This window comes from Microcaecilia unicolor, chromosome 9, assembly GCF_901765095.1.
Source record: "Microcaecilia unicolor chromosome 9, aMicUni1.1, whole genome shotgun sequence".
Taxonomy (NCBI): domain Eukaryota; kingdom Metazoa; phylum Chordata; class Amphibia; order Gymnophiona; family Siphonopidae; genus Microcaecilia; species Microcaecilia unicolor.
The window spans coordinates 72,269,483-72,288,942 of NC_044039.1; the positions used below are offsets into that span (position 1 = coordinate 72,269,483).

At 49.1% G+C, this 19,460-nt stretch overlaps 1 protein-coding gene across 2 annotated transcripts in view; it reads left to right on the top strand.

The window, feature by feature from the left end:
* Window positions 1-18,946, top strand: part of KIAA0930 (KIAA0930 ortholog) — a 434,726-nt gene extending 415,780 nt beyond the window's left edge. For both annotated transcript variants that reach the window (XM_030213831.1, XM_030213830.1), the window contains one exon: window positions 17,112-18,946. In XM_030213831.1, coding sequence (XP_030069691.1) covers window positions 17,112-17,152 — 41 coding nt within the window. In that variant the 3' untranslated portion in view covers window positions 17,153-18,946. The remainder of the gene's footprint in view (window positions 1-17,111) is intronic.
* Window positions 18,947-19,460: the final 514 nt, after the last annotated feature.

Consider the following 19,460-nt stretch of genomic DNA (forward strand, 5'->3'; position numbering starts at 1 on the left):
GTAAAATTACAGCTCATCCTGGACAAATTGGAAGGGCTGACGGAGCAGCATACACAGCTATTCAATGAGCTACAATCGGTGCAGAAGCGTGTGGGGCAGGCGGAGGACAACATCAACAGATTCTCTGAAGAACAACTGCGAATCCGGGCACATCTTGCGGAGGTGGAGGCGAAGCTCGACGATCTCGAGAATCGCTCGAGGAGGAACAATTTGAGGCTCGTGGGGCTGCCTGAAACCCTACCTGAACGGAACTTGAGTGCCTTCCTGGAGAAATGGCTGCCAGAAACCCTCGGTAACATGGAGTTGGGGACAGCGCTGAGAGTTGAAAGAGCGCACAGGCTTGGCCAGAGAAGAGAAGATGCAGGCAGGCTTAGAGAAGTAATATTTAAGATCTTGAATTATGCCCATAAAATGCTTATCCTGCAAGAACTGAGCAATGGAAAGCAATTGGATTACAAAGGCAAAAAAATATTATGCTTACAAGACTACTCTACAGCGGTGTCGGCCGCGCGTAAAAGCTTTGCACCACTGTGTACTAAACGTTTTGGGCTCAAATACAGATTTAGCCTTCTCTATCCGGCAAAACTGAAATTGATGGAAAACAGGCAAGCGGTATATTTTGAGAACGCGGAAGAAGCGAACTTATATGTTGAAAGGATGCTTGCGAAGGGACAGGAAGGATGAGGTCTGGATGGATGTCTGCTGAGGAGAGAAGAGCCCAAGTGGGTTGTGTAAGCTGACATGGAGGTCAACCCATGAACTTGCTGTTATAAAAGTTTAAAGAAGCAGCAGAGTTAGACCTGCACAGAGAGTGGAGAATTGGCAGGCTGCCTGGCTATGGAACTGCAGTTATGGAAGCAGTTGTTTTCTATTGTTAGTTGGATTGTGAAAGATTGAAGTTGGGACAGAATACAGAAAAGCTGGCACAAAGAGCAGGCACTGCAAGACAGCTCGGGGAGATCTGAGTATGAATACAGAGGACATCAAAGGACATCAAAGAACATGGACATATACACTGGACTTACTCTAAAAATCAAAGGTTAGGTGAACACAGGGGCTCAAGGACAAGAATGATGGGTAGGGAAAATCAAAGGCATGAGAGGCGCCCTAGCCTTGGAAATACAGGAGGTTATGCCTACAGGCATGAGAGGGAAGGAAGTGGGTACAAAGGGGGAGGGAAGAGGGGAGGGGGGAAGAGAGGAGTTAGGGGAGAGGAGTTAGGGAAGGGGAGCGTGAGGGGAGGGAGGGGGGCAGGGGGGGGGACCAACCTGTATGCATGTTGTGGGAAAGAGGACAGCACGAGAAGGGCTTTAAGAGTAGCTCAAGGGAGAGTAGAGGAGAGCACTCAACAGACCGAGGGGGTGGAGGCAGGGACACTCTCTTGGTGTAAACAAAGTGGATACATGGGGAAAAGGAGCAGCACAGAGAGAGGTGTGACATGACAACATTACAGATCATGACATGGAATGTGGGGGGTATCCATTCCCCAATTAAGAGACAGAAAATACTGAAAGCGTTGAATGATAAAAAAAAGTGTCAATTGCATTTTTACAGGAAACGCACCTCACACGGGAAGAACATGGGAAGTTGAAGACCTGGTGGGTGGGAGAGCTATATGATGCCCCGGCGGTGGGGAAAAAAGGGGGAGTGGTGATCTTAATTAGGAAAAATCTTAATGTAGAGGTCAAAAGGGTGGTGGCCGACAAGGGTGGGAGGTATGTCTTGGCCTCAGTGATTGTGGAGAGACAACCGCTCCTGCTTTGTAATATTTACGCCCCAAATATGTATGACAAGCAGTTTGTTACACAAATCACACGCAAAATACATGCATTTGGAGATATACCACTGGTGGTGGGAGGAGATTTGAATGATGTGATGGACCCAGCCTGGGACAGATCTAAACCAACAGGGAAGGACCTGGCCAGAAGGAAGAGAGGTACCTCTAGGATATGTGACATATTAGAATTGGTTTATGTGTGGAGACTACTGTATCCCATAGATAAGGATTTCACACATTTCTCCAGAGCCCACCAAACAATGTCTAGAATAGACTATGTACTGATCTCAAGGGAGTTAACAACAAAAGTGGAGGAAGCTCAGATTGGTCCCATAATGATTTCGTACCACGCCTGGGTGAGAATACAGATTAGGATAGGAGAAGGGAGACCTGCATTGGGGGCCTGGCGATTCCTTGCCCATTTATATCAAGACACTCAATTCCTACCCTTCCTGGTGGAGAAATGGAGAGAGTACAGCATTAATAATGAGCAGCATAGAGAAGATCTGGTTCTCTTCTGGGAAACGGCCAAAGCAGTTCTCAGGGGAGACACTATATCCTATCTAGCCCACAAAAAGAGGGCCAGGAATAGGGAGGTGAATAGACTGCGGAGACAGGTGGTGGCCTTGCGAAAGAAGTATGGTCAGACACATGAATTGGGAACTTGCAGACAGTTATTAGCAGCGCAGCAGGCCCTTAACGAACTCCTACAAGAGAGGACGCAGAAATCGGCTATGTATTATAAGTATCAGCTATACAGGTTCGCCAATAAAAGTGGGAGGCTTCTGGCCAGGCTAGCTAATAAAAGGCTTTGCGCCAAAAAAATTCTCACAATGGAGGATAGCACAGGAAAGCGGGTAAATAACGATGAGGGTATAATTAAAATTCTGAGGGACTTTTTTGGGCAACTGTATACACAACAGGAGGACTTAGTGCGACCTAGTCAAGCATACCTCCACAGTGTGGATCTGCCTAAGATCTCTACAGATGACGCAGAGGTGTTAAATGCGCCTATAGCTGAGGAGGAGGTAGAACTTGTAATAAAATGGAGTAAATTAGGGAAGGCACCAGGGCCAGATGGGTTGAGGAATGAATTCTACAAAGTGTTAATCAGTGAGCTCAGTCCCCTGTTAGCGAAAGTGTTCAATATAGCCATACAACAGGGGGGGATTATTTATTTATTTTTGTTACATTTGTACCCCACGCTTTCCCACTCATGGCAGGCTCAATGTGGCTTACATATTGTATACAGGTACTTATTTGTACTTGGGGCAATGGAGGGTTAAGTGACTTGCCCAGAGTCACAAGGAGCTGCCTGTGCCTGAAGTGGGAATCGAACTCAGTTCCTCAGTTTCCCAGGACCAAAGTCCACCACCCTAACCACTAGGCCACTCCTCCAACTTGGCATCTTAACAGAGCACAAATCAGTGTGTTGCCCAAGCCAGGTAAACCGGCAGACAGGCCAGACTCGTGCCGGCCGATATCCTTGCTGAATGCCCAGTTGAAGTTTTTGGCAAAGATTTTGGCAAACCGACTAGCAAGATTCCTCCCATCTTTGATCATAGATTCCCAAGTGGGATTCACGTGCGGAAGAGTGATAGCTAAGAATATGCGATGGATATGGGTGGCCTTGGAGAAGGTGAGAAAAGACCAGACCCCGGCCTTGCTAATCAGCTTCGACGCTGAAAAAGCATTTGACAGAGTGGACTGGCACTACCTGTTTGAAGTGCTGAGGGCTTATGGTATCACCGGCTCCTTCAAGAGGGCAGTTAGGTCCCTGTATGCGAACCCCCAGGCACAGATATATGCGAATGGCCTGCAGTCTGACTGGTTCCCGATCAGGAGAGGCACCAGACAAGGTTGTCCTCTATCACCATTACTCTTTATATTGGCGCTGGATCCTTTCTTGAGAATGATCCAAAACAACACCGACATTAGAGGAGTTCGGGTGAGAGAGCATATTTTAAGACAGCAGCATTTGCGGACGATCTGCTGATGTTAATAACAGATCCAAGGAGATCGTTGCCGCACCTCATGGAAAGCTTGGAGGAATATGGGAGTTTCTCGGGGTTCCGGCTGAACCTTCTGAAATCAGAGGCTTTAGCTAGTACAGCAGAGCTAAAGAGGGAGTGGGATGAGGGGTTTCCCATAAGGTGGGCACAAGGTCTTTCCGATATCTGGGCATACAACCATAGGCGCCCCGTATAAGAGGCTTGAGCCCAGCTGTGACCTTCGCGGCGGCCCCGCCTGCCTCCCTCTCCAAATGTACCCCGAAACTCCCGACGACAAAATCTTGTGCTGCCGCCGCTTCTATTGAGCAGCACAGCGGCAGCCAGGAACAACACCTACACTCATCCGCTGCCACCGCTTCTCTCGGAGCCAGCATAACATAAGAAGAAAAAGAAACGCGGGGCCGCAGCAGTGTTCAGACATGCGCTGTCGGCTCTGCCGGTCTCTGCCCCATGACGTCAATTTCCCATTCCGGGGGCAGAGGACCGGCAGAGCCGACAGCGCATGTCTGAACGCTGCTGCGGCCCTGCGCTTCTTTTTCTTCTTCTGTCAGCGCTGCTGTAAAGAGGCCCGGGCCAGAGGGAGAGAAGAGAATGTGTGGAAATGGTAGGAGTAGGGTTACCATACGTCCGGATTTCCCCGGACATGTCCTCTTTTTGAGGGCATGTCCGGGGCGTCCGGCGGATTTTGCCCGCGCCCACGTTTGTCCGGATTTCTGGACAAACGTGGGCGCGGGTGCGAGCAGGCGCGTGCGTGCGGTGGGCGTGTGATCGGCGCCGTGGGTCTGGTGACCTGGTCTCCCGTCCCCTCCCCTTCCTTACCATGTTCCCTGGTGGTCTAGTGACGTCTTCGGGGCAGGAAAGAGCCCCCTCTTTCCTGCCCGGAGCGCTGCCTCCCCTGTCTATCATCTTTCTCGGTCTGGCTGGGGATTCAAAATGGCCGCCGAGAGTTGAACTCTCGCGAGGCCGCTTCAACTCTCGGTGGCCATTTTGAATCCCCAGCCATACCGAGGAGGATGCAGCAGGCAAGGGCAGGCAGCGCTCCGGGCAGGAAAGAGGGGGCTCTTTCCTGCCCCGAAGAGAAGACTCTACTAGACCACCAGTAAGTGAGGGGGGGGTATGTGATGGGGGGGAGGGGACTATGTGACGGGGGGGGGGAATAGGGGCGGAACCCGGACCTGAAGGGGGCGTGGCGGGGCGGGACATGAGGCGTGGCGGGGGCGGGGTAGGGGGCGTGACATGTGTCCTCTTTTTCAGAGGACACAAAATGGTAACCCTAGGTAGGAGGAGAGCAGGGGAGAGCCAGGGGACATGAACAAGAGCAGTGGAGAGCCAGAGAGCGATAGGGAAAGAAAGAGGGGCCATGGAAAAGAGCAGGGGAGAGCCAGGGACATGGAAAAAAAGCAGGGGAGAGCCAGAAAGAGATGGGGAGAGAAAGAGGGGCCATGGAAAAGAGCAGGGGAGAGCCATGGACATGGAAAAAAGCAGGGGAGAGCCAGAAAGAGATGGGGAGAGAAAGAGGGGCCATGGAAAAGAGCAGGGGAGAGCCAGGGACATGGAAAAAAAGCAGGGGAGAGCCAGAAAGAGATGGGGAGAGAAAGAGGGGCCATGGAAAAGAGCAGGGGAGAGCCAGGGACATGGAAAAAAAGCAGGGGAGAGCCAGAAAGAGATGGGGAGAGAAAGAGGGGCCATGGAAAAGAGCAGGGGAGAGCCAGGGACATGGAAAAAAAGCAGGCGAGAGCCAGAAAGAGATGGGGAGAGAAAGAGGGGCCATGGAAAAGAGCAGGGGAGAGCCAGGGACATGGAAAAAAGCAGGGGAGAGCCAGAAAAAGATGGGGAGAGAAAGAGGGGCCATGGAAAAGAGCAGAGGAGAGCCAGGGACATGGAAAAAAAAGCAGGGGAGAGCCAGAAAGAGATGGGGAGAGAAAGAGGGGCCATGGAAAAGAGCAGGGGAGAGCCATGGACATGGAAAAAAGCAGGGGAGAGCCAGAAAGAGATAGGGAGAGAAAGAGGGGACATGGGCAGGAGAGAGAGAGAAAAGCTGCTGGGGAGAAACTGGGGGAGACCCTAACTGTCAGACTGAGAAATGCTGGCTGGATGAAAGGAGGGAGAAAGAGGAAAAATGCTGGAAGGAGGGGGCAGAATGAGGGAAGACGCTGGTAGGGAGAGACAGAGGAAAGACACTGGAAGGATGGGGTGAGAGAGGACATGCTGAATGGAAAAGGGTCAAGAGAGAGAACTGTCTAGAAGGAAGGGAAGATAGAGGAAGACAATGGACGGAAGAATTGGGAGAGGATAATGGGTGGAAGGATGGAGAGAGAAAGAGGGATGACACTGGATGGAATGGTAGGCGAGAAAGAGGGAAGGAACTGGACATGGATGGAGGGGAGGGAAGTATATGCACATGGATGGAGGGGAGTGAGGAGAAATGCTGGATATGGATGGAGGGAAAACTGTTGAATTTAAGAGCTGGATCGGGATACTGAAGGATAGGGACAGGGCTACAGATGGTAGACAGGATGCATAAGGACACAGGAGGATGGTGGACATGGTGAGAGAAAAAAATATCAAATGGAAAGAAGACACTGCATAAAACAGAAGACACTGGGACCAAAGTGAATAGAAAAACTAAATGATCAGACAACAAAGGTAGAAAAAAGTATTTTATTCAGAATTTATTAACTGGAATATGTCAGCTTTGGAAATTTGCATCTGTTATGTTTTGCATGTAAATTTCAATTTTTCTAGTATTGCTACATGCGGAGTCTGACTTCTTGAGGTAACTTTCCAGTTCAGTATTTTGCCTTCATATCTGTTGTGTCATGTGTTTTTCATGTGTGATCAAGGTGCAGTATTCTGCTAGCGTGTAGTATTTTCAGCCCTTTTTGGTTTTGTTTCACTAGGTTGTGTACTGGTGTTTTAGAGCCCGGTGTAATTACAGTGCTGCCTTTCCACGCATAAGGTTTAGCTTGTCCTGTCGTTGGAATTAGTACTATTATGGTTTGGTAAGGCTATATGAGTGTGTTTTTGCGCAAGTTTGTGTATAGTGTTTTGCAGTGGAGAGATTGTGTATTAGGCTTACTGAGGTGGCACCAAATCATCAGAAAGGGTTTTAGAGCCTAAACCATGACACACTACCTCTTGAAGGATCTACATATAGTCGTTCATAAAAGGAGCTCATTGTGAACACTTTCCACCCTAAAAGGGTGTTTTGTGGCTCTACATGAGAATTGTGATATTATGATCCCTTGTTTCATATTGTTGACGGTCTGCATTTTCCGTATTGGTGGGTTTATTAGGGTCTGCCCAGTGTTATGGTACAGTAAGGTTTATAAGTGTGTTTTTGCACAAATTTGTGCATAGTGTTTTGCAGTTGAGCAATTGTGGTTAGTACATGCTTTGAGCAACCACTTTATTCTTTGACATATGATACATATTTAATATCTAAATTTAATAAAAGGTATTCATTCTGACTTATTTTTACTTATTTTTTTTCTGTGTTGTCAGACAATTATGGATGTAAGCCCCGCCCCTGGCCCCACCCCATAACCCCGCCCCCTTTAGCCTCCCCAAACAGTTGGGCCACCGACCGCCTATGCATACAACTTCCAATGGATACCCGGCAACTTTATGACTTGAATATCACCAAGTTATTAAAAGACACAAAGGAACAATTAACCCGGTGGTCAATGCTACCGGTGTCCCTCATGGGCCGGATACAGCTATTCCGAATGATAGTCTCCCCACGTTGGCTTTATGTGTTACAGGCTCTTCCGCTGCGGTTTGGAAAGCGAGAAGTGGTGGAATTAAGGAGATTGGTGGTAAAATTTTGTTGGGCTGGGAAAAAGTCCAAGATGAGGTGGCAGTATTTAATAGGGAATTGGAGGAAGGGGGAATACCAGATATACGGGTGTATAACCAGGCATGCCTCCTAAGGCATCTGTGGGACTGTATCCTGGGCACAACCACTTACACGGATATGGGAATGGAACGGGCATACTTTTATCCTTGGCACTTGAATTATCTATTGCATATTAAACAAAAAGGGAAAATACCTGAAAATATAAGAGATAGTATGCTGTTGGGGCCGCTGTGGCACATGTGGAGGGAACTTGTGCAAAAGTGGGGTCAAGATCCTGCTGTTAGTGGGCTCCTACCACTAGTGGGCAATGCTGATTTCACATCAGGAAGAGAAAATATAGTGTTCCGCAACTTTCAGGCACAGGGAGTAGAACTGTTAGAAAGCTTCCTTCAGGAGGATGGCACATTGATACCCATAGCTGCTTTTCAGCAAAGGGGCGCAGGGGGACCAGCGGGAATTTTGGCCTATCATCAACTCTCCCATTATGTGCACAGCTTATCAAAAGTAAGTTTGGCCCTCAGAGTTGGGAGGCAGTTGCGGGAATTTCTGGAGGGAGACGCATTGGGACAGGTCTCTGTATCCTGGTTTTTTCAGGAATTAGAGAAAGGGCAACCGGAAAGAAAGAGGTGGCGGAAAAGTGGAGTGCAGAAACACAGCGACCAATCTCTGAGCATCACATAAAACAATCAGTGATGGGAATTCCAAGGGTGGTACATAGTGCAGAGCTACAAGAATGCCAATATAGAATTCTATATAGGGCTTACTTCTCTCCCAGAAGGGCATTTCATGCAAAAGTAACAGCCACGGACATTTGTCCAAAATGTAAACAGGGAAGTGCAACTATTACACACTGCATATGGGAATGCTGGCCCATCTTTGGTGGAAATTAAGTAAATATGTAAGAGAGGTATTAGGATACCCGATAGTCATTACTTTTGACAGAATGTTGCTGGGTATTCCTGGACAGTGGGGGGTAGGGACCCAGGGGGAGCGTTTGTTTCTGAGTAAATCCTGCTTTTTTTTTTTTTTGTTACATTTGTACCCCGCACTTTCCCACTCATGACAGGCTCAATGCGGCGGGCAATGGAGGGTTAAGTGATTCCTGTGCCAGGAATCGAATTCAGTTCCCCAGGACCAAAGTCCACCACCCTAACCACTAGACCACTCCTCCATAGTGAGGAAAAAATGTATTCTTAATCATTGGGTAATGGACATGCCTGGTACTGGTACTGGAGGAATCAGATGCACCAACTCATGCTTTGGGAAGCGAGAGGGGCGAGGCTGACACCAAAGAGACAAATGAGGTTCTTGAGTATATGGGGGAAGTATATAAACAAGATATCACCCTGAGCTTGCAGCCAAGTGCTTAATGGGCTACCATGGGGAATGGAGGAAATAGGAGGGGCTACGGATTGAGGCATGCTAACAGGTTGGGAGGGAGGGGATATATTAAATAAAAAGATTGGACATATATTGGGTTCTTTAACTGTGATAAGCCAGTATGTAATACATATACAGCCATAAATGTAAGCGGGTTGAGAAACTGCAGCAGCTTCAATTGTGATTGGCATGTGCTAAGGAACAACCTGGGGGAAAGTAAAAAGATACAATGCTAAACACGTTGAAGTAAAAAGCAGTGGGGAGGGGGAGGGGTTAAAATGATAAAAGTTTGATGACCGTAACCAGAATAACGCTTTCATTGTATACGTTGTCATGAGAGAGTTTTTGTGATATTTGTATTGAACTGTCATCAATAAAAATGTTGGTAAAAAAAAAAAAAAAAGGTAGACATGGGGAAAGCCACTGCTGACACTGGGGTCAGTAACATGGAATCTTGCTACTCTGGGATTCTACCAGGTATTTGTGGCCTAGATTGGCCACTGTTGGAAGCAGGATACTGGGCTAGTTAGACTTCAGTCTGACATACTGTAGTATGGCAAATTCTTATGTTCTACCTGCACAATTGACCACGCACAAGACAAGTTTATGTAACAGGTCCAATAGACAAAATGGAAATGTTTATTAAAGTCTTACAAAAAAAACAAACCAAAAAACAAGACAGCATGCAATAAGTACCATATGCAAATGACAAAATGGAACTCTACCACCTAATGCAGCATGAGTTAGTGCAGGATTTTTAGCGCACTGGCTGTTTTTAGCATGCAGTAGCTGTTATTGAGGGCCTACACTCAACCCCTTCCCTAATGGTTTTCTGCACTTTAATAAACAGGCCCCTAAAATCTGCTAAGACTAGGAAAGGAAAAAGGGATATAACAGACTATCAAGTACCTTAATAATATAAATGAATGAGAAGTAAGTATTTTTGAGTGGGAAAATACGTTCTAGAAGACAAGGCTATATGTGCCTCAGAGATGCTAGATTTTGGTAGAACACACACCAAACAACAAAAAGCGAATGCTACATACCTGTAGAAGGTATTCTCCGAGGACAGCAGGCTGATTGTTCTCACTGATGGTGACGTCCACAGCAGCCCCTCCAATCGGAATCTTCACTAGCAAAATCCTTTGCTAGCCCTCGCGCACCGATGCGCACCGCGCATGCGCGGCTGTCTTCCCGCCCGAACCGGCTCATGCCGGCCAGTCTCATATGTAGCAAGACAAAGAGAAGGGAAGACACAACTCCAAAGGGGAGGCGGGCGGGTTTGTGAGAACAATCAGCCTGCTGTCCTCGGAGAATACCTTCTACAGGTATGTAGCATTCGCTTTCTCTGAGGACAAGCAGGCTGCTTGTTCTCACTGATGGGGTATCCCTAGCCCCCAGGCTTACTCAAACAACAACCATGGTCAATTGGGCCTCGCAACGGCGAGGACATAACTGAGATTGACCTAAAAAATTTACCAACTAACTGAGAGTGCAGCCTGGAACAGAACAAACATGGGCCTAGGGGGGTGGAGCTGGATTCTAAACCCCGAACAGATTCTGAAGCACTGACTGCCCGAACCGACTGTCGCGTCGGGTATCCTGCTGCAGGCAGTAATGAGATGTGAATGTGTGGACAGATGACCACGTCGCAGCTTTGCAAATCTCTTCAATAGTGGCTGACTTCAAGTGGGCTACCGACGCTGCCATGGCTCTAACATTATGAGCCGTGACATGACCCTCAAGAGCCAGCCCAGCCTGGGCGTAAGTGAAGGAAATGCAATCTGCTAGCCAATTGGTTATGGTGCGTTTTCCCACAGCCACTCCCCTCCTGTTGGGATCAAAAGAAACAAACAATTGGGCGGACTGTCTGTTGGGCTGTGTCCGCTCCAGATAGAAGGCCAATGCTCTCTTGCAGTCCAATGTGTGCAGCTGACGTTCAGCAGGGCAGGAATGAGGACGGGGAAAGAATGTTGGCAAGACAATTGACTGGTTCAGATGGAACTCCGACACAACCTTTGGCAAGAACTTAGGGTGAGTGCGGAGGACTACTCTGTTATGATGAAATTTGGTGTAAGGGGCCTGGGCTACCAGGGCCTGAAGCTCACTGACTCTACGAGCTGAAGTAACTGCCACCAAGAAAATGACCTTCCAGGTCAAGTACTTCAGATGGCAGGAATTCAGTGGCTCAAAAGGAGGTTTCATCAGCTGGGTGAGAACGACATTGAGATCCCATGACACTGTAAGAGGCTTGACAGGGGGCTTTGACAAAAGCAAACCTCTCATAAAGCGAACAGCTAAAGGCTGTCCTGAGATCGGCTTACCTTCCACACGGTAATGGTATGCACTGATTGCACTAAGGTGAACCCTTACAGAGTTGGTCTTGAGACCAGACTCAGACAAGTGCAGAAGGTATTCAAGCAGGGTCTGTGTAGGACAAGAGCGAGGATCTAGGGCCTTGCTGTCACACCAGACGGCAAACCTCCTCCACAGAAAGAAGTAACTCCTCTTAGTGGAATCTTTCCTGGAAGCAAGCAAGATGCGGGAGACACCCTCTGACAGACCCAAAGAGGCAAAGTCTACGCTCTCAACATCCAGGCCGTGAGAGCCAGAGACTGGAGGTTGGGATGCAGAAGCGCCCCTTCGTCCTGTGTGATGAGGGTCGGAAAACACTCCAATCTCCACGGTTCTTCGGAAGACAACTCCAGAAGAAGAGGGAACCAGATCTGATGCGGCCAAAAAGGAGCAATCAGAATCATGGTGCCTCGGTCTTGCTTGAGTTTCAACAAAGTCTTCCCTACCAGAGGTATGGGAGGATAAGCATACAGCAGACCCTCCCCCCAGTCTAGGAGGAAGGCATCCGATGCCAGTCTGCCGTGGGCCTGAAGCCTGGAACAGAACTGAGGGACTTTGTGGTTGGCTCAAGATGCGAAGAGATCTACCAAGGGGGTGCCCCACACCTGGAAGATCTGTCGCACTACACGGGAATTGAGCGACCACTCGTGAGGTTGCATAATCCTGCTCAACCTGTCGGCCAGACTGTTGTTTACGCCTGCCAGATATGTGGCTTGGAGCACCATGCCGTGACGGCGAGCCCAGAGCCACATGCTGACGGCTTCCTGACACAGGGGGCGAGATCCGGTGCCCCCCTGCTTGTTGATGTAATACATGGCAACCTGGTTGTCTGTCTGAATTTGGATAATTTGGTAGGACAGCCGATCTCTGAAAGCCTTCAGAGCGTTCCAGATCGCTCGTAACTCCAGAAGATTGATCTGCAGATCGCGTTCCTGGAGGGACCAGCTTCCTTGGGTGTGAAGCCCATCGACATGAGCTCCCCACCCCAGGAGAGACGCATCCGTGGTCAGCACTTTTTGTGGCTGAGGAATTTGGAAAGGACGTCCCAGAGTCAAATTGGACCAAATCGTCCACCAATACAGGGAGTTGAGAAAACTCGTGGACAGGTGGATCACGTCTTCTAGATCCCCCGCAGCCTGAAACCACTGGGAAGCTAGAGTCCATTGAGCAGATCTCATGTGAAGGCGGGCCATGGGAGTCACATGAACTGTGGAGGCCATGTGGCCCAGCAATCTCAACATCTGCCGAGCTGTGATCTGCTGGGAAGCTCGCACCCGCGAGACGAGGGACAACAAGTTGTTGGCTCTCGACTCTGGGAGATAGGCGCGAGCCGTCCGAGAATCCAGCAGAGCTCCTATGAATTCGAGTTTCTGCACTGGGAGAAGATGGGACTTTGGATAATTTATCACAAACCCCAGTAGCTCCAGGAGGCGAATAGTCATCTGCATGGACTGCAGAGCTCCTGCCTCGGATGTGTTCTTCACCAGCCAATCGTCGAGATATGTGTACCCCCAGTCTGCGAAGTGCCGCTGCTACTACAGCCAAGCACTTCGTGAACACTCTGGGCGCAGAGGCGAGCCCAAAGGGTAGCACACAGTACTGGAAGTGACGTGTGCCCAGCTGAAATCGTAGATACTGTCTGTGAGCTGGCAGTATCGGGATGTGCGTGTAGGCGTCCTTCAAGTCCAGAGAGCATAGCCAATCGTTTTCCTGAATCATGGGGAGAAGGGTGCCCAGGGAAAGCATCCTGAACTTTTCTTTGACCAGATATTTGTTCAGGGCCCTTAGGTCTAGGATGGGACGCATCCCCCCTGTTTTCTTTTCCACAAGGAAGTACCTGGAATAGAATCCCAGCCCGTCTTGCCCGGATGGCACGGGCTCGACCGCATTGGCGCTGAGAAGGGCGGAGAGTTCCTCTGCAAGTACCTGTAAGATTGAGCTCCCGGTGGACAATTTGGAGGTTTTGAGGCCAAATTGAGGGTGTATCCTTGCCGGACTATTTGGAGAACCCACTGATCGGAGGTTATGAGAGGCCACCTTAGGTGAAAAGCTTTCAACCTCCCTCCGACTGGCAGGTCGCCCGGCACTGACACTTGGATGTCGGCTATGCCCTGCTGGAGCCAGTCAAAAGCTCGTTCCTTGCTTTTGCTGGGGAGCCGAGGGGCCTTGCTGAGGCGCACGCTGCTGACGAGAGCGAGCGCGCTGAGGCTTAGCCTGGGCCGCAGGCTGTCGAGAAGGAGGATTGTACCTACGCTTGCCAGAAGAGTAGGGAACAGTCTTCCTTCCCCCAAAAAATCTTCTACCTGTAGAGGTAGAGGCTGAAGGCTGCCGGCGGGAGAACTTGTCGAAAGCGGTGTCCCGCTGGTGGAGCTGCTCTACCACCTGCTCGACTTTCTCTCCAAAAATATTATCCGCACGGCAAGGCGAGTCCGCAATCCGCTGCTGGATTCTATTCTCCAGGTCGGAGGCACGCAGCCATGAGAGTCTGCGCATCACCACACCTTGAGCAGCGGCCCTGGACGCAACATCAAAGGTGTCGTACACCCCTCTGGCCAGGAATTTTCTGCACGCCTTCAGCTGCCTGACCACCTCCTGAAAAGGCTTGGCTTGCTCAGGGGGGAGCTTGTCCACCAAGCCCGCCAACTGCCACACATTGTTCCGCATGTGTATGCTCGTATAGAGCTGGTAGGACTGAATTTTGGCCATGAGCATAGAAGAATGGTAGGCCTTCCTCCCAAAGGAGTCCAAGGTTCTAGAGTCCTTGCCCGGGGGCGCCGAAGCATGCTCCCTAGAACTCTTGGCCTTCTTCAGGGCCAAATCCACAACTCCAGAGTCGTGAGGCAACTGAGTGCGCATCAGCTCTGGGTCCCCATGGATCCGGTACTGGGACTCGATCTTCTTGGGAATGTGGGGATTACTTAATGGCTTGGTCCAGTTCGCCAGCAATGTCTTTTTGAGGACATGATGCATGGGTACTGTGGACGCTTCCTTAGGTGGAGAAGGATAGTCCAGGAGCTCAAACATTTCAGCCCTGGGCTCGTCCTCCACAACCACCGGGAAGGGGATGGCCGTAGACATCTCCCGGACAAAGGAAGCGAAAGACAGACTCTCGGGAGGAGAAAGCTGCCTTTCAGGAGAGGGAGTGGGATCAGAAGTAAGACCCTCAGACTCCTCGTCAGAGAAATATCTGATGTCCTCTTCCTCTTCCCACGAGGCCTCACCATCGGTGTCAGACACAAGTTCACGGACCTGTGTCTGCAGCCGTGCCCGGCTCGACTCCGTGGAACCACGGCCACGGTGGGAGCGTCAAGAGGTAGACTCCCTCACCTGCACCGGCGAAGCTCCCTCCGCCGACGTAGTCGGGGAGCCTTCCTGGGAGGCTACCGCAGTCGGTACCGCAAGCGGCACCGATGTTGGAGACCTCACCCCGGGCAATGGGCCAGCCGGCGCCTCGCTCGACGGTACCGGTGGCGCAAGCACCCCCGGTACCGGAGGGGTAGGGCGCAACAGCTCTCCCAGGATCTCTGGGAGAACGGCCCGGAGACTCTCGTGCAGAGCGGCTGTGGAAAAAGACAGGGAAGCCGATGCAGGTGTCGATGTCAGAATCTGTTCCGGGTGTGGAGGCTGTTCCGGGCTGTCCAAAGGGGAGCGCACCGACACCTCTTGAACAGAGGGTGAGCGGTCCTCTCGGTGCCGATGCCTACTGGGTGCCGACTCCCTCGGCGACCCAGAGCTCTCGGTGCCGACACGGGAAGGGGACCGGTGATGATGCTTCTTCGACTTCTTGGGACGAAGCATGTCACCGGAGCTTCCCGGCACCAACGAGGAGGTCATAGAATCCAGCCGTCGCTTCCTCGGGGCCGAGGCCGAAGGAGGTCGGTCTCGGGGGGGCTGTACCGCAGGAGCCCTCAGGGTAGGGGGAGACCCACCCGAAGGCTCACCGCCACCAGCAGGGGAATGGACAGCCCTCACCTGCACTCCAGACGAAGCACCACCGTCCGACGACATCAGCAGACGAGGAGGTCTCGGTACCACCGACGCCGACGCAGCCCTCCGATGTCTCGGCCCCGATGCAGAGGGCCGATGCCTCGATGCACTCGATGCAATCGGGGGCGAGGATGAAGGTCCGGGCGCCGACGACGTCGAAGCAGTCGATACTCCCGGTGCCGATGCCGATGAGGAGCCCGAGAACAAAACGTTCCACTGGGCCAATCTCGCTACCTGAGTCCGCTTTTGCAAAAGAGAACACAGACTACAGGCCTGCGGGCGGTGCCCAGCCCCCAGACACTGAAGACACGACGCGTGCCTGTCAGTGAGCGAGATTACCCGGGCGCACTGGGTGCACTTCTTGAAGCCGCTGGAAGACTTTGATGTCATGGGCGGAAAAATTGCGCCGGCGAGGTCAAAATTCGAAATGGCGAAAATGGCACCAGAAAACAAGGGAGAAGAAAAACTTCGAACCGAGGCCTAAATAGGGCCTACCCCGACGACGAAAGAAAACTTACCGGGGCAAAACTAGAAATACGGGAAGGGGAGCAGACCGAAAAGGTCTCCTTCCGACACACTTTTTTATTTATTTATTTATTTTTTTAAGCGAAGTCCAAAAACGACGCGCGAGGTCAACTTTCGGGGCGCGAACAGCGAAACACGACCGTACCGAGCGCGGACAAAAGAAGACTGGCCGGCACGAGCCGGTTCGGGCGGGAAGACGGCCGCGCATGCGCGGTGCGCATCTGCGCGCGAGGGCTAGCAAAGGATTTTGCTAGTGAAGATTCCGATTGGAGGGGCTGCCGTGGACGTCACCATCAGTGAGAACAAGCAGCCTGCTTGTCCTCGGAGAAAAAGGCTTTTCACAAAGATATATAGAACACCCTTTCAGTGGAGGTGGTGCACAGTACCACCGTCAGCTATTCTGGAATAAATAACTAGAGTGGAGCAAGGTGGGAAGGGACTGGCTTGCTGGGTTTGGGGGGGGGGGGGAGGTTTGCTGAAAAGGCTAACAGGTTGAGGAGAACGATAAACTGTGGGGCTGTCTAACCAACGAGCTGACTAATGTAAACTGTGGGGCCGATGAACCAACTAGCTGACTAATGTAAACTGTGGGGCCGATGAACCAACTAGCTGACCAATGGGCTTGGTTTGCAGGCTGGAGAATATATGGTTAGGAGGAATGGCTGACTGGGGGATAGGCTTTCATGTCGGAGAGACATGAAGGGAACTCTGTATCCGAGAAACAAGCATGCATGGTTAGACGGTAAGAGAGAAAGGCATGTAAAGGGGTGGGGAGGGGCAGGACCAGACAAGAAGCCCCTAGATCCTGAAACTAGCCTTCCTTTCTTCATCTCCCTGTATTGATATTTGAGATCTCTTTTCTCCATGTACACAAAAAGCCTCAAAAAATTGTGCAGATATAAGCAAAATTGGGAAACTAATTTATAAATGTAATAAATTATTTAATTTGAATAAAGTTGCAAATTTTGAGTTAAACTAATTTTTTAAAGACAAAGTGATCCCTCAAGTGTGAAAGTTGGGCAGCCCTGATCTGCGGCACTGGAAAAGGAAACCAATTACATCTTAGTCCTTCTCTGCTGTCGCATTCTGTTTTTATGCAACTGGACTGGTAACTGCAGTCTTCAGATACTAGCAATATGGCTTAAAGATTCATTTAAGAGAAATAATTTAATGGAAAATGCATGCTTTCACTGACAGATTTTGTTTCTTTGTCTAGATATTCTAGAGGTGCGACAGAAGCCAATCTTGATGTCATAGCAGATCAGTGGCACTACTCTGGGACTTTGCTGTCAAGTGCCTGTTGCAGGTTCACTGGATATCTTTGACAACAGTGCCACCTAGTGGCTTGAACGTACACACACAGAATAAGGAAAATCTTTAAAATAACCAGCCAATCAAAAGTGCCTCTTCCTTCCTCTGTTGTATGCTTATCTACATTTTACATCTCTTTATAGTGTTCTGGAAGAGGAGTCTGAATAAAAACAAAAAAGGGGCTGTATTTAAAAATTGCTTTATGAACAATTTACTACAATGTTTACTTTATAACAAAGAACAAAATGTACAGAATAATCATTTGAACTTTATATATGTTTTGGTAAAAAAAAAACCAAAACCTCGGTATTTTATAATTATGTATGAAGGAACTGCGTTATATAGATGAAGCAATGTTGTACTGTGGGACTTTTTTTTAATTGGCTTGGATTGTGTGAGGATACAGAAAAGAAAATATAACTTCTGAATGTTTAAGGTTTGTCATTCTTATTTGTCAAAGCCATTGTGGAACCTCCATTGTGCAGACAGTAGATACCCTTAGCATGTAGCAGTGGGGTCAGGGTATGCCACAAGTGGTATGTGGTCAGCCTTAAAAAAGGATTCAGTGAATCATCAAAACAGATTCAGCCTGCTATTGACTGAAGAAAAGTGACCTGGAGAAACTGGAGGAGTCAATCCCACTAGCTGCAAAAGCTCAGCTGAAGGACCAGGGCAGTTGGCAAAGGTGTTCTCTCTCTCTCTCTCTCTCTCTCTCTCTCTCTCTCTCTCTTTCACCCACCTGACCTCTTCCTATTTCCCTTACCAAATGTACTTCCAATTAAATGAACATGTATACAGCTAAAGGGGAAGCATGCCATGGAGACAGTGCTGCTGAAGTTTTCTTGTGCAAAATTTAGTGAATAAGGGAGACAAGAACAAGCCAAAGAGGGAGTGATTATGATAGGGGAGAGCGGGCATGAGGGGGGATAATTAAAAGCATAATTTCGCTGTGGGACAAAGCATGAAAGATGAGGGATAAGAGAAATGGTGAGGTTGAGGTGGAGAGAGAGAACATGAGATTGGAAGGAGGTGTGTGGGGGAGGAGCATGACAGAAGGCAATGGAGTTGGGGATCCTGCAGTGATGGCTTTAGCACTGGCAGTGTCCTGTTATCCACAGCAATTGGTGCATTCCATAGATGGGAGGTGGAAGAAGGCATGGAGTGCTTTTTGTTGGTGATACCCTTCTGTGACTGCACAGGTTGCAAACCCCTAAAGCCATATTTCAGATGAGATGGTGGCAGGTGAAAGATTAGAGAGCCAGAAAGAGGGAAACTGAATCCCTTACTATCACTCATCACACATGACTCAAATTTCTGCTCGTGTTGAATATGTTTGGTCCAATGTGATGACTTTCTCCCAAGAACAATATTTTTCTCATTCTGGTGCCTAATGATGGATTATAAACAGGAATCAGGGCTGCACTGGCTGGCTCATACAGTGCAAGAGAAAATCTTTCTTTGTCACCTAAGAAAAAATTGCACAGTGCATTGTAGACAAAATATAAAAATCCTTATTTAATAGGACTCAGTACTGAAAAGCCTGTTTAAAAATAGCAGTTGTTTTTTTAAGAGGGTTCAGTAGGAAAAGAACAAATGTCCTGTCTTTTTAATGTTACTCTGTGAGCTAGAGGAATCAATATTTGCCTATTTTCATGGCTCTGTAGCTTCATATTTCATTTGTTTGCCTAGTTTCTTTTCTCTTATTAATACATTAATTTATAATAAAATGTATGTGCCTTTTATTATAACTGTGGCCCTGTTTTAGAAATCTTGCGTGTGCAGTCTTCTGTAATGTTATATTTATACTTTAGTATATCAGGGTTTGGTACTCTGCAACACATGACATAGTACAATCAGATTTTAACTAAAAGACCCGACTTCCCAGCCTCCCTATCTTCACAACTGGGTCACTCCTTGCATTAAGTGCTGGTAAGGATCATTATGACAATATCCATGTTTTAATTAATCATAGGGCTATTGAAAACTTAGGGGCCCTTTTACTAAGGCACGTAGGCGCATATGCGCATACAACTTGCATCAAATTAGAACTACCACCCAGCTATCATGTGCCCCAGGCAGTAATTTCATTTTTGACGCGCATCCAAAAACGCGGTAGAAATTTTCTACCATGTGGCCCTTACCTGACGGTAATCGGCAGCTTACACGTGCTGACAATTACTGCTCGGTTAACATGTAAGACTTACTGCTAAGTCAATCGGTGGTGGTAAGGTCTCAGCGCAGGCCATTTTTTGGC